The following is a 14,518-nucleotide window of genomic DNA, read 5'->3' as shown; positions in this document are numbered from 1 at the left end:
GTTCCCAATGGGGGAAGGGTTTGCGATGGGAGACGGGAGTCAATGAGGAGAAGGTAAAGGGGGAGATTGAATCGAGACATTCCAAATGGGGGAAAGGTTTGCGATGGGAGATGGGAGTCAATGAGGAGAAGATTAAGGGGGAGATTAAATCGAGGCGTTCCAAATGGGGGAAGGGTTGGCGATGGGAGACGGGAGTCAATGAGGAGACGGTTAAGGGGGAGATTGAATTGAGGCATTCCAAATGGGGGAAGGGTTTGCGATGGGAGATGGGAGTCAATGAGGAGAAGGTTAAGGGGGAGATTGAATCGAGGCGTTCCAAACGGGGGAAGGGTTTGCGATGGGAGATGGGAGTCAATGAGGAGAAGATTAAGGGGGAGATTGAATCGAGACATTCCAAATGGGGGAAGGGTTTGCGATGGGAGACGGGAGTCCATGAGGAGAAGGTTAAGGGGGCGATTAAATTGAGACGTTCCAAATGGGGGAAGGTTTGCCAATGGAGATGGGAGTCAATGAGGAGAAGGTGAAGGGGGTGATTGAATCGAGGCGTTCCAAATGGGGGAAGGGTTTGCGATTGGAGATGGGAGTCAATGAGGAGAAGGTGAAGGGGGTGATTGAATCGAGACGTTCCAAATGGTGAAGGATTTACGATGGGAGTCAGTGAGGAGTTGGTGAAGGGTGAGATTGAATCGAGGCGTTCCAAATGGGGGAAAGGTTTGCGATGGGAGATGGGAGTCAATGAGGACAAGGTTAAAGGGGAGATTGAATCGAGGCATTCCAAATGGGGGAAGGGTTTGCGATGGGCGACGGGAGTCAATGAGGAGAAGGTTAAGGGGGAGATTGAATCGAGACGTTCCCAATGGGGGAAGGGTTTGCGATGGGAGTCAATGAGGAGAAGGTTAAGGGGAGATTGAATCGAGGCATTCCAAATGGGGTTAGGTTTTGCGATGGGAGATGGGAGTAAATGAGGAGAAGGTTAAAGGGGAGATTGAATCGAGGCGTTCCAAATGGGGGAAGGGTTTGCGATGGGAGATGGGAGTCAATGAGGAGAAGGTTAAGGGGGAGATTGAATCGAGGCGTTCCAAATGGGGGAAGGGTTTGCGATGGGAGATGGGAGTCAATGAGGAGAAGGTTAAGGGGGAGAGTGAATCGAGGCGTTCCAAATGGGGGAAGGGTTTGCGATGGGAGTCAATGAGGAGAAGGTCAACAGGGAGATTGAATCGAGGCGTTCCAAATGAGGGAAGGGTTTGCGATGGGGGTCAATGAGGAGAAGGTTAAGGGGGAGATTGAATTGAGACGTTCCAAATGAGGGAAGGGTTTGCGATGGGGGTCAATGAGGAGAAGGTTAAGGGGGAGATTGAATTGAGACGTTCCAAATGGGGGAAGGGTTTGCGATGGGAGATGGGGGTCAATGAGGAGAAGGTTAAGGGCGAGATTGAATCGCGACGTTCCAAATGGGGGAAGGGTTTGCGATGGGAGACGGGAGTCAATGAAGAGAAGGTTAAGGGGGAGATTGAATCGAGACGTTCCAAATGGGGGAAGGGTTTGCGATGGGAGATGGGAGTCAATGAGGAGAAGGTTAAGGGGGAGATTGAATCGAGGCTTACAAATGCGGGAAGTGTTTGCGATGGGAGATGGGAGTCAATGAGGAGAAGGTTAAGGGGGAGATTGAATAGAGTCTTACAAATGGGAGAAGGGTTTGCGATGGGAGATGGGAGGCAATGAGGAGAAGGTTAAGGGGGAGATTGAATCGAGACTTTCCCAATGGGGGAAGGATTTGCGATGGGAGTCAATGAGGAGAAGGTTAAGGGGGAGATTGAATCGAGACGTTCCAAATCGGGGAAGGATTTGCGATGGGAGTCAATGAGGAGAAGGTTAAGGGTGAGATTGAATCGAGGCTTTCCAAATGGGGGAAGGGTTTGCGATGGGAGATGGGAGTCAGTGAGGAGAAGGTTAAGGGGGAGATTGAATCGAGACGTTCCGAATGGGGGAAGGATTTGCAAAGGGAGATGGGAGTCAATGATGAGAAGGTTAAGGGGGAGAGTGAATCGAGGCGTTCCGAGTGGGGGAAGGGTTTGCGATGGGAGTCAATGAGGAGAAGGTCAACAGGGAGATGAATCGAGACGTTCCAAATGGGGGAAGGGTTTGCGATGGGAGATGGGAGTTAATGAGGAGAAGATTATGGGGGAGATTGAATCGAGACGTTCCAAATGGGGGAAGGGTTTGCGATGGGAGACGGGAGTCAATGAAGAGAAGGTGAAGGGGGTGATTGAAACGAGTCTTTCCAAATGGGGAAATGGTTTGCGATGGGAGTTAATGAGGACAAGGTTAAGGGGAGATTGAATAGAGACGTTCCAAATGAGGGAAGGGTTTGCGATGGGAGATGGGAGTCAATGAGGAGAAGGTGAAGGGGGTGATTGAAACGAGTCTTTCCAAATGGGGAAATGGTTTGCGATGGGAGTTAATGAGGACAAGGTTAAGGGGAGATTGAATAGAGACGTTCCAAATGAGGGAAGGGTTTGCGATGGGAGATGGGAGTCAATGAGGAGAAGTTTAAGGGGGAGATTGAATTGAGACATTCCAAATGGGGGAAGGGATTGCGTTGGGAGATGGGAGTCAGTGAGGAGAAGGTGAAGGGGGTGATTGAAACGAGACTTTCCAAATGGGGGAAGGGTTTGCGATAGGAGTTAATGAGGACAAGGTTAAGGGGAGATTGAATTGAGACGTTCCAAATGAGGGAAGGGTTTGCGATGGGAGATGGGAGTCAATGAGGAGAAGGTTAAGGGGGAGATTGAATCGAGGCGTTCCAAATGGGGGAAGGGTTTGCGATGGGAGATGGGAGTCAGTGAGGAGAAGGTGAAGGGGGTGATTGAAACGAGACTTTCCAAATGGGGGAAGGGTTTGCGATGGGAGTTAATGAGGACAAGGTTAAGGGGAGATTGAATTGAGACGTTCCAAATGAGGGAAGGGTTTGCGATGGGAGATGAGAGTCAATGAGGAGAAGGTTAAGGGGGAGATTGTATCGAGATGTTGCAAATTGGGGAAGGGTTTGCGATGGGAGTTAATGAGGAGAAGGTTGATGGGGAGATTGAATCGAGACGTTCCGAATGGGGGAAGGGTTTGCGTTGGGAGACGGGAGTCAATGAGGAGAAGGTTAAGGGGGAGATTGAATCGAGACTTACAAATGCGGGAAGGGTTTGCGATGGGAAATGGGAGTCAATGAGGAGAAGGTTAAGGGGGAAATTGAATAGAGACGTTCCAAATGGGAGAAGTGTTTGCGATGGGAGTCAATGAGGAGAAGGTTAAGGGGGAGATCGAATCGAGACGTTCCAAATGGGCGAAGGGTTTGCGATGGGAGTCAATGAGGAGAAGGTTAAGGGGAAGATTGAATCAAGACGTTCCAAATGGAGGAAGGGTTTGCGATGGGAGTTAATGAGGAGAAGGTTAAGGGGGAGATTGAATCGAAACGTTCCAAATGGGGGAAGGCTTTGCGATGGGGGTAATGAGGAGAAGTTTATGGAGGAGATTGAATCGAGATGGTCCAAAAGGGGGAGGGGTTTGCGATGGGAGATGGGAGTCAACGAGGAGAAGGTTAAGGGGGAGATTGAATCGAGACGTTCCAAATGGGGGAAGGATTTGCGATGGGAGTCAATGAGGAGAAGGTTAAGGGTGAGATTGAATCGAGACGTTCCGAATGGGGGAAGGGTTTGCAATGGGAGATGGGAGTCAATGAGGAGAAGTTTAAGGGGGAGATTGAATCGAGACATTCCAAATGGGGGAAGGGATTGCGTTGGGAGACGGGAATCAATGGGGAGAAGGTTAACGGGGAGATTGAATCGAGACGTTCCGAATGGGAGAAGGGTTTGCGATGGGAGATGGGAGTCAATGAGGAGAAGGTTAAGGGGGAGATTGAATCGAGACGTTCCAAATGGGGGAAGGGTTTGCGATGGGAGTCAATGAGGAGAAGGTTTAGGGGGAGATTGAATCGAGGCGTTCGAAATGGGTGAAGGGTTTGCGATGGGAGTCAATGAGGAGAAGGTTAAGGAGGAGATTGAATTCAGACGTTCCAAATGGGGGAAGGGTTTGCGATGGGAGACGGGAGTCAATGAGGAGAAGGTTAAGGGGGAGATTGAATCAAGACGTTCCCAATGGGGGAAGGGTTTGCGATGGGAGGCGGGAGTCAATGAGGAGAAGGTTAAGGGGGAGATTGAATCGAGGCATTCCAAATGGGGGAAGGGTTTGAGATGGGAGTCAATGAGGAGAAGGTTAAGGGGGAGATTGAATCGAGGCATTCCAAATGGGGGAAGGGTTTGCGATGGGAGATGGGAGTCAATGAGGAGAAGGTTAACGGGGAGATTGAATCGAGACGTTCCAAATGGGGGAAGGGTTTGCGATGGGAGTCAATGAAGAGAAGGTTAAGGGGGAGATTGAATCGAGACGTTCCAAATGGGGGAATGGTTTGCGATGGGAGTCAATGAGGAGAAGGTTAAGGGGGAGATTGAATCGAGGCATTCCAAATGGGGGAAGGGTTTGCGATGGGAGATGGGAGTCAATGAGGAGAAGGTTAACGGGGAGATTGAATCGAGACGTTCCAAATGGGGGAAGGGTTTGCGATGGGAGTCAATGAGGAGAAGGTTAAGGGGGAGATTGAATCGAGGCGTTCCAAATGGGGGAAGGATTTGCGATGGGAGATGGGAGTCAATGAGGAGAAGGTTAAGGGGGAGATTGAATCGAGGCGTTTCGAATGGGGGAAGGGTTTGCGATGGGAGTCAATGAGGAGAAGGTTAAGGGGGAGATTGAATCGAGGCGTTCCAAATGGGGGAAGGATTTGCGATGTGAGACGTGAGTCAATGAGGAGAAGGTTAAGGGGGAGATTGAATCGAGGCATTCCAAATGGGGGAAGAGTTTGCGATGGGAGATGGGAGTCAATGAGGAGAAGGTTAACGGGGAGATTGAATCGAAACGTTCCAAATGGGGGAAGGGTTTGCGATGGGAGTCAATGAGGAGAAGGTTAAGGGGGAGATTGAATCGAGGCGTTCCAAATGGGGGAAGGATTTGCGATGTGAGACGTGAGTCAATGAGGAAAAGGTTAAGGGGGAGATTGAATCGAGACGTTCCAAATGGGGGAAGGGTTTGCGATGGGAGTCAATGATGAGAAGGTTAAGGGGGAGATTGAATCGAGATGTTCCCAATGGGGGAAGGGTTTGCGATGGGAGACGGGAGTCAATGAGGAGAAGGTTAAGGGGGAGATTGAATCAAGACGTTCCCAATGGGGGAAGGGTTTGCGATGGGAGACGGGAGTGAATGAGGAGAAGGTTAAGGGGGAGATTGAATCGAGACGTTCCCAATGGGGGAAGGGTTTGCGATGGGAGACGGGAGTCAATGAGGAGAAGGTTAAGGGGGAGATTGAATAGAGACTTACAAATGGGAGAAGGTTTTGCGATGGGAGATGGGAGTCAATGAGGAGAAGGTTCTGGGGGAGATTGAATAGAGATGTTCCAAATGGGGGAAGGCTTTGCGATTGGGGTCAATGAGGAGAAGGTTAAGGAGGAGATTGAATCGAGACGTTCCAAATGGGGGAAGGGTTTGCGATGGGAGTCAATGAGGAGAAGGTTAAGGGGGAGATTGAATCGAGACGTTCCAAATGGGGGAAGGGTTTGCGATGGGAGTCAATGAGGAGAAGGTTAAGGGGGAGATTGAATCGAGACGTTCCAAATGGGGGAAGGGTTTGCGATGGGAGATGGGAGTCAATGAGGAGAAGGTTAAGGGGGAGATTGAATCGAGACGTTCCGAATGGGGGAAGGGTTTGCGATGGGAGTCAATGAGGAGAATGTTAAGGGGGAGATCGAATGAAGATGCGAGCAGACTGGATAGGGCCGGAATGGATCCTCCCGGCCATGGTGTTCTTACCGTGGGCGCTGACCTCCAGCATGTCGCTGCGTTGGGAAAGGACCCTGCGCCCGGACAGATCCCTCCGGGATGCGCAGGAGAAGGTCTCCGTCCCGTGGGCCAGGGCGTCCGTCACGTCGAAGGTGACAGCGGCCCTGGCGAAGATGGGTTTCCCCGACATCAGGGGCTCCTCGGCGACCCCCTGGTACAGGAGGAAGGTGTTGAGCCAGTCCTCAATCCCCCCCTCGCACACCAACCTCACTGTGTCCCCCACTTGGAACGTGATGTTGACACCGTCGAGGTAGAGGTTGGGTTTCGTCAATCTGCCTACGATGATCAGAGATGGAGAGAACGAGAGAGGGAGAGAGGGAGTAGAGAGAGAGGTTCAGAACGTTCCAATATCCCTCCCTCGCTCCCTCCCTCCCTATTTCTGTAACCTCCTCCAGCCCCTACAATTCTCATCCTCCTGTTCAAATCCCTCCCTCCCTCCCTCCCTATCTCTGTAACCTCCTCCAGCCCATACAATTCCCATCCTCCTGTTCAAATCCCTCCCTCGCCCCCCCTCCCGATCTCTGTAACCTCCTCCAGCCCCTACAATTCTCATCCTCCTGTTCAAATCCCTCCCTCCCCTTCCCTCCCGATCTCTGTAACCTCCTCCAACCCCTCCAATTCTCATCCTCCTCTTCAAATCCCTCCCTCGCTCCCACCCTCCCTATCTCTGTAACCTCCTCCAGCCCCTACAATTCTCATCCTCTTGTTCAAATCCCTCCCTCCCTCCCTATCTCTGTAAACTCCTCCAGCCCCTACAATTCTCATCCTCCTGTTCAAATCCCTCCCTCCCTCCCTATCTCTGTAACCTCCTCCAGCCCCAACAATTCTCATCTTCCTGTTCAAATACCTCCCTCGCTTCCCACCCTCCCTATCTCTGTAACCTCCTCCAACCCCTCCAATTCTCATTCTCCTCTTCAAATCCCTCCCTCGCTTCCTCCCTCCCTATCTCTGTAACCTCCTCCAGCCCCTACAATTCTCATCCTACTGTTCAAATCCCTCCCTCCCTCCCTATCTCTGTAACCTCCTCCAGCCCCTACAATTCTCATCCTCCTGTTCAAATCCCTCCCTCCCTCACTCCCTATCTCTGTAACCTCCTCCAGCCCCTACAATTGTCATCCTCCTGTTCAAATCCCTCCCTCGCCGCCCCCTCCCTCCCTATCTCTGTAACCTCCTCCAGCCCCGATAATTCTCATCCTCCTGTTCAAATCCCTCCCTCGCCCCACTCCCTCCCTATCTCTGTAACCTCCTCCAGCCCCTACAATTCCCATCCTCCTGTTCAAATCCCTCCCTCCCTATCTCTGTAACCTCCTCCAGCCCCTACAATTCCCATCCTCTTCTTCAAATCCCTCCCTCGTACCCCCCTCCCTCCCTATCTCTGTAACCTCCTCCATCCGCTACAATTTTTATCCTCCTGTTCAAATCCCTCCCTCCCTCCCTATCTCTGAAATCTCCTCCATCCGCTACAATTCTGATCCTCCTGTTCAAATCCTTCCCTCCCTCCCTCCCTATCTCTGTCACCTCCTCCAGCCCCTACAATTCTCATCCTCCTGTTCAAATCCCTCCCTCCCTATCTCTGTAGCCATCCCCAGCCCCTACAATTCCCATCCTCCTGTTCAAATCCCCCCCTCCCACCCTCCCTATCTCTGTAACCTCCTCCAGCTCCTATAATTCCCATCCTCCTGTTCAAATCCCTCCCTCCCTCCCTATCTCTGTAACCTCCTCCAGCCCCGACAATTCTCATCCTCCTGTTCAAATCCCTCCCACGCCACCTCCCTCCCTATCTCTGTAACCTCCCCCAGCCCCTACAATTCCCATCCTCCTGTTTAAATCACCTCCTCCCTCCCTATCTCTGTAACCTCCTCCAGCCCCTACAATTCTCATCCTCCTGTTCAAATCACTCCCTCGCACCCTCCCTCCCTATCTCTGTAACCTCCTCCAGCCCCTACAATTCTCATCCTCCTGTTCAAATCCCTCCCTCCCTCCCTCCCTATCTCTGTAACCTCCTCCAGCCCCTACAATTCTCATCCTCCTGTTCAAACCCCTCCCTCGCTCCCTCCCTCCCTATCTCTGTAACCTCCTCCAGCCCTGACAATTCTCATTCTCCTGTTCAAATCCCTCCCTCCCTCCCGCCCAATCTCTGTAACCTACTCCAGCCCCTACAATTCTCATCCTCCTGTTCAAATCCCTCCCTCCCTCCCTATCTCTGTAACCTCCCCCAGCCCCTACAATTCTCACCCTCCTGTTCAAATCCCTCCCTTCCTATCTCGGTAAACTCCTCCAGTCCCTACAATTCTCATCCTCCTGTTCAAATCCCTCCCTCCCTATCTCTGTAACTTCCTCCAGCCCCTACAATTCTCATCCTCCTGTTCAAATCCCTCCCTCCCTCCCTATCTCTGTAACCTCCTCCAGCCCCTACAATTCTCATCCTCCTGTTCAAATCCCTCCCTCCCTCCCTATCTCTGTAATCTCCTCTAGCCCCTACAATTCTCATCCTCCTGTTCGAATCCCTCCCTCCCTATCTCTGTAACCTCCTCCAGCCCCTACAATTCCCTTCCTCCTGTTCAAATCCCTCCCTCCCTCCCTCCCTATCTCTGTAACCTCCTCCAGCCCCTACAATTCTCATCCTCCTGTACAAATCCCTCCCTCGCCCCCTCCCTATCTCTGTAACCTCCTCCAGCCCCTACAATTCCCATCCTCCTGTTCAGATCCCTCCCTCCCTCCCTATCTCTGTAACCTCCTCCAGCCCCTACAATTCCCATCCTCCTGTTCAGATCCCTCCCTCCCTCCCTATCTCTGTAACCTCCTCCAACCCCTACTATTCTCATCCTCCTGTTCAAATCCCTCCCTCCCTATCTCTGTAACCTCCTCCAGCCCCGACAATTCTCCTCCTCCTGTTCAAATCCCTCCCTCCCTATCTCTGTAACCTCCTCCAGCCCCTACAATTCCCATCCTCTTCTTCAAATCCCTCCCTCGTACCCCCCTCCCTCCCTATCTCTGTAACCTCCTCCATCCGCTACAATTTTTATCCTTCTGTTCAAATCCCTCCCTCGCTCCCTCCCTCCCTATCTCGGTAACCTCCTGCAGCCCCTACAATTCCCATCCTCCTGTTCAAATCTCTCCCTCGCCCCCCCTATCTAAATCTGTAACCTCCCCCAGCCCCTACAATTCCCCTCCTCCTGTTCAAATCCCTCCCTCCCTATCTCTGCAAACTCCTCCAGCCCCTACAATTCCCATCCTCCTGTTCAAATCCCTCCCTCGCCCCCTCCCTCCCTATCTCTGTAACCTCCTCCAGCCCCTACAATTCTCATCCTCCTGTTCAAATCCCTCCCTCGCCCCCTCACTCCCTCCCTATCTCTGTAACCTCCTCCAGCCCCTACAATCCTCATCCTCCTGTTCAAATACCTCCCTCCCTCCCTATCTCTGTAACCTCCTCCAGCCCCTACAATTCCCATCCTCCTGTTCAAATCCCTCCCTCGCCCCCTCCTCCCTCCCTATCTCTGTAACCTCCTCCAACCCCTACAATTCTCTTCCTCCTGTTCAAATCCCTCTCTCGCCCCCTCCTCCCTCCCTATCTCTGTAACCTCCTCCAACCCCTACAATTCTCTTCCTCCTGTTCAAATCCCTCCCTCCCTCCCTATCTCTGTAACCTCCTCCAGCCCCTACAATCCTCATCCTCCTGTTCAAATACCTCCCTCCCTCCCGATCTCTGTAACCTCCTCCAGCTCCTACAATTCCCATCCTCCTGTTCAAATCCCTCCCTCCCTCCCTCCCTATCTCTGTAACCTCCTCCAGCCCCTACAATTCCCATTCCCCTGTTCAAATCCCTCCCTCACTCCCTCCCTATCTCTGTAACCTCCTCCAGCCCCTACAATTCCCATCCTCCTGGCCAAATCCCTCCCTCGCCCCCTATCTCTGTAACCTCCTCCAGCCCCTACAATTCCCATCCTCCTGTTCAAATCTCTCCCACGCCCCCTCCCTCCCTATCTCTGTAACCTCCCCCAGCCCCTACAATTCCCATCCTCCTGTTTAATTCACCTCCTCCCTCCCTATCTCTGTAACCTCCCCCAGCCCCTACAATTCCCATCCTCCTGTTTAAATCACCTCCTCCCTCCCTATCTCTGCAACCTCCCCCAGCCCCTACAATTCTCACCCTCCTGTTCAAATCCTTCCCTCGCCCCCTCCCTCCCTGTCTCTGTAACCTCCTCCAGCCCCTACAATTCCCATCCTCCTGTTCAAATCCTTCCCTCGCCCCCTCCCTCCCTATCTCTGTAACCTCCTCCAGCCCCTACAATTCCCATCCTCCTCTTCAAATCCCTCCCTCGCTCCCTATCTCTGTAACCTCCTCCAGCCGCTACAATTCCCATCCTCCTGTTCAAATCCTTCCCTCGCTCCCTCCCTATCTCTGAAACCTCCTCCAGCCCCTACAATTCTCATCCTCCTGTTCAAATCCCTCCCTCCATCCCTATCTCTGTAACCTCCTCCAGCCCCTACAATTCCCATCCTCCTGTTCAAATCCCTCCCTCCCTCCCTATCTCTGTAACCTCCTCCAGCCCCTACAATTCCCATCCTCCTGTTCAAATCTCTCCCTCCCCTCCCTATCTCTGTCATCTCCTCCAGCCCCTACAATTCTCATCCTCCTGTTCAAATCCCTCCCTCGCTCCCTCCCTATCTCTGTAACCTCCTCCGGCCCCTACAATTCTCATCCTCCTGTTCAAATCCCTCCCTCCCTCCCTATCTCTGTAACCTCCTCCAGCCCCTGCAATTCTCATCCTCTTGTTCAAATCTCTCTCTCGCCCCCTCCTCCCTCGCTATCTCTGTAACCTCCTCCAGCCCCTGCAATTCTCATCCTCTTGTTCAAATCCCTCCCTCGCCCCCTCCCTCCCTATCTCTGTAACCTCCTCCAGCCCCTACAATTCCCATCCTCCTGTTCAAATCCCTCCCTCCCTCCCTCCCTATCTCTGTAACCTCCTCGAGCCCCTACAATTCCCATTCCCCTGTTCAAATCCCTCCCTCACTCCCTCCCTATCTCTGTAACCTCCTCCAGCCCCTACAATTCCCATCCTCCTGTTCAAATCCCTCCATCGCTCCCTCCCTATCTCTGTAACCTCCTCCAGCCCCTACAATTCCCATCCTCCTGTTCAAATCCCTCAATCGCTCCCTCCCTCCCTATCTCTGTAACCTCCTCCAGCCCCTACAATCCTCATCCTCCTGTTCAAATACCTCCCTCCCTCCCGATCTCTGTAACCTCCTCCAGCTCCTACAATTCTCATCCTCCTGTTCAAATCCCTCCCTCCCTCCCTCCCTATCTCTGTAACCTCCTCCAGCCCCTACAATTCCCATTCCCCTGTTCAAATCCCTCCCTCACTCCCTCCCTATCTCTGTAACCTCCTCCAGCCCCTACAATTCCCATCCTCCTGGCCAAATCCCTCCCTCGCCCCCTATCTCTGTAACCTCCTCCAGCCCCTACAATTCCCATCCTCCTGTTCAAATCTCTCCCACGCCCCCTCCCTCCCTATCTCTGTAACCTCCCCCAGCCCCTACAATTCCCATCCTCCTGTTTAAATCACCTCCTCCCTCCCTATCTCTGTAACCTCCCCCAGCCCCTACAATTCCCATCCTCCTGTTTAAATCACCTCCTCCCTCCCTATCTCTGCAACCTCCCCCAGCCCCTACAATTCTCACCCTCCTGTTCAAATCCTTCCCTCGCCCCCTCCCTCCCTGTCTCTGTAACCTCCTCCAGCCCCTACAATTCCCATCCTCCTGTTCAAATCCTTCCCTCGCCCCCTCCCTCCCTATCTCTGTAACCTCCTCCAGCCCCTACAATTCCCATCCTCCTCTTCAAATCCCTCCCTCGCTCCCTATCTCTGTAACCTCCTCCAGCCGCTACAATTCCCATCCTCCTGTTCAAATCCTTCCCTCGCTCCCTCCCTATCTCTGAAACCTCCTCCAGCCCCTACAATTCTCATCCTCCTGTTCAAATCCTTCCCTCCCTCCCTCCCTATCTCTGTAACCTCCTCCAGCCCCTACAATTCTCATTCTCCTGTTCAAATCCCTCCCTCCCTCCCTATCTCTGTAACCTCCTCCAGCCCCTACAATTCTCATCCTCCTGTTCAAATCCCTCGCTCCCTCCCTATCTCTGTAACCTCCTCCAGCCCCTACAATTCCCATCCTCCTGTTCAAATCCCTCCCTCCCTCCCTAACTCTGTAACCTCCTCCAGCCCCTACAATTCCCATCCTCCTGTTCAAATCTCTCCCTCCCCTCCCTATCTCTGTCATCTCCTCCAGCCCCTACAATTCTCATCCTCCTGTTCAAATCCCTCCCTCGCTCCCTCCCTATCTCTGTAACCTCCTCCGGCCCCTACAATTCTCATCCTCCTGTTCAAATCCCTCCCTCCCTCCCTATCTCTGTAACCTCCTCCAGCCCCTGCAATTCTCATCCTCTTGTTCAAATCTCTCTCTCGCCCCCTCCTCCCTCGCTATCTCTGTAACCTCCTCCAGCCCCTGCAATTCTCATCCTCTTGTTCAAATCCCTCCCTCGCCCCCTCCCTCCCTATCTCTGTAACCTCCTCCAGCCCCTACAATTCCGATCCTCCTGTTCAAATCCCTCCCTCCCTCCCTCCCTATCTCTGTAACCTCCTCCAGCCCCTACAATTCCCATTCCCCTGTTCAAATCCCTCCCTAACTCCCTCCCTATCTCTGTAACCTCCTCCAGCCCCTACAATTCCCATCCTCCTGTTCAAATCCCTCCATCGCTCCCTCCCTATCTCTGTAACCTCCTCCAGCCCCTACAATTCCCATCCTCCTGTTCAAATCCCTCAATCGCTCCCTCCCTCCCTATCTCTGTAACCTCCTCCAGCCCCTACAATTCTCATCCTCCTCTTCAAATCCCTCCCTCGCTCCCTATCTCTGTAACCTCCTCCAGCCCCGACAATTCCCATCCTCCTGTTCAAATCCCTCCCTCCCTCCCTCCCTATCTCTGTAACCTCCTCCAGCCCCGACAATTCCCATCCTCCTGTTCAAATCCCTCCCTCCCTCCCTCCCTATCTCTGTAACCGCCTCCAGCCCCTACAATTCTCATCCTCCTGTTCAAATCCCTCCCTCCCTCCCTATCTCTGTAACCTCCTCCAGCCCCTAAAATTCTCATCCTCCTGTTCAAATCCCCCCCTCGCTCCCTCCCTCCCTATCTCTGTAACATCCTCCAGCCCCTACAATTCTCATCCTCCTGTTCAAATCCCTCCCTCGCCCCCTCCCTCCCTATCTCTGTAACCTCCTCCAGCTCCTACAATCCTCATCCTCCTGTTCAAATCCCTCCATCCCTCCCTTTCTCTGTAACCTCCTCCAGCCCCTACAATTCCCATCCTCCTGTTCAAATCCCTCCCTCCCTCCCTTCCTATCTCTGTAACCTCCTCCAGCCCCTACAATTCCTCCTGTTCAAATCCCTCCCTCCCTCCCTATCTCTGTAACCTCCTCCAGCCCCTACAATTCCCATCCTCCTGTTCAAATCTCTCCCTCCCTCCCTATCTCTGTAATCTCCTCCAGCCCCTACAATTCTCATCCTCCTGTTCAAATCCCTCCCTCGCCTCCCTCCCTATCTCTGTAACCTCCTCCAGCCCCTACTATTCCCATCCTCCTGTTCAAATCCTTCCCTCGCCCCCTCCCTCCCTATCTCTGTAACCTCCTCCAGCCCCTACAATTCTCATCCTCCTGTTCAAATCCCTCCCTCGCTCCCTCCCTCCCTATCTCTGTAACCTCCTCCAGCCCCTACAATTCCCATCCTCCTGTTCAAATCCCTCCCTCGCTCCCTATCTCTGTAACCTTCTCCAGCCCCTACAATTCTCATCCTCCTGTTCAGATCCCTCCCTCCCTCCCTATCTCTGTAACCTCCTCCAGCCCCTACAATTCTCATCCTCCTGTTCAAATCCCTCCATCGCTCCCTCCGTCCCTATCTCTGGAACCTCCTCCAGCCCCTACAATTCCCATCCTCCTGGCCAAATCCCTCCCTCGCCCCCTATCTCTGTAACCTCCTCCAGCCCCGACAATTCTCATCCTCCTGTTCAAATCTCTCCCACGCCCCCTCCCTCCCTATCTCTGTAACCTCCCCCAGCCCCTACAATTCCCATCCTCCTGTTTAAATCACCTCCTCCCTCCCTATCTCTGTAACCTCCCCCAGCCCCTACAATTCCCATCCTCCTGTTTAAATCACCACCTCCCTCCCTATCTCTGCAACCTCCCCCAGCCCCTACAATTCTCACCCTCCTGTTCAAATCCCTCCCTCGCTCCCTCCCTCCCTATCTCTGTAACCTCCTCCAGCCCCTACAATTCCCATCCTCCTGTTCAAATCCTTCCCTCGCCCCCTCCCTCCCTATCTCTGTAACCTCCTCCAGCCCCTACAATTCCCATCCTCCTCTTCAAATCCCTCCCTCGCTCCCTATCTCTGTAACCTCCTCCAGCCGCTACAATTCCCATCCTCCTGTTCAAATCCTTCCCTCGCTCCCTCCCTATCTCTGAAACCTCCTCCAGCCCCTACAATTCTCATCCTCCTGTTCAAATCCTTCCCTCCCTCCCTCCCTATCTCTGTAAC

General features: G+C 53.0%; 1 protein-coding gene across 5 annotated transcripts in view; it reads right to left on the bottom strand.

The window, feature by feature from the left end:
• The window catches only part of LOC140399634 (alpha-1B-glycoprotein-like), a 149,254-nt gene that overhangs the window by 21,967 nt on the left and 112,769 nt on the right, over positions 1–14,518 (bottom strand). For 4 of the 5 annotated variants that reach the window (XM_072489175.1, XM_072489171.1, XM_072489173.1 and 1 more), the window contains exon 6: positions 5,908–6,213. The exons of the other annotated variant lie outside the window; for it this stretch is intronic. In XM_072489175.1, coding sequence (XP_072345276.1) covers positions 5,908–6,213 — 306 coding nt within the window. The remainder of the gene's footprint in view (positions 1–5,907; positions 6,214–14,518) is intronic. 5 annotated transcript variants of the gene reach the window in all.

This window comes from Scyliorhinus torazame, chromosome 23 (assembly GCF_047496885.1).
Source record: "Scyliorhinus torazame isolate Kashiwa2021f chromosome 23, sScyTor2.1, whole genome shotgun sequence".
Taxonomy (NCBI): domain Eukaryota; kingdom Metazoa; phylum Chordata; class Chondrichthyes; order Carcharhiniformes; family Scyliorhinidae; genus Scyliorhinus; species Scyliorhinus torazame.
This window is presented reverse-complemented; position numbering and strand designations above follow the sequence as displayed.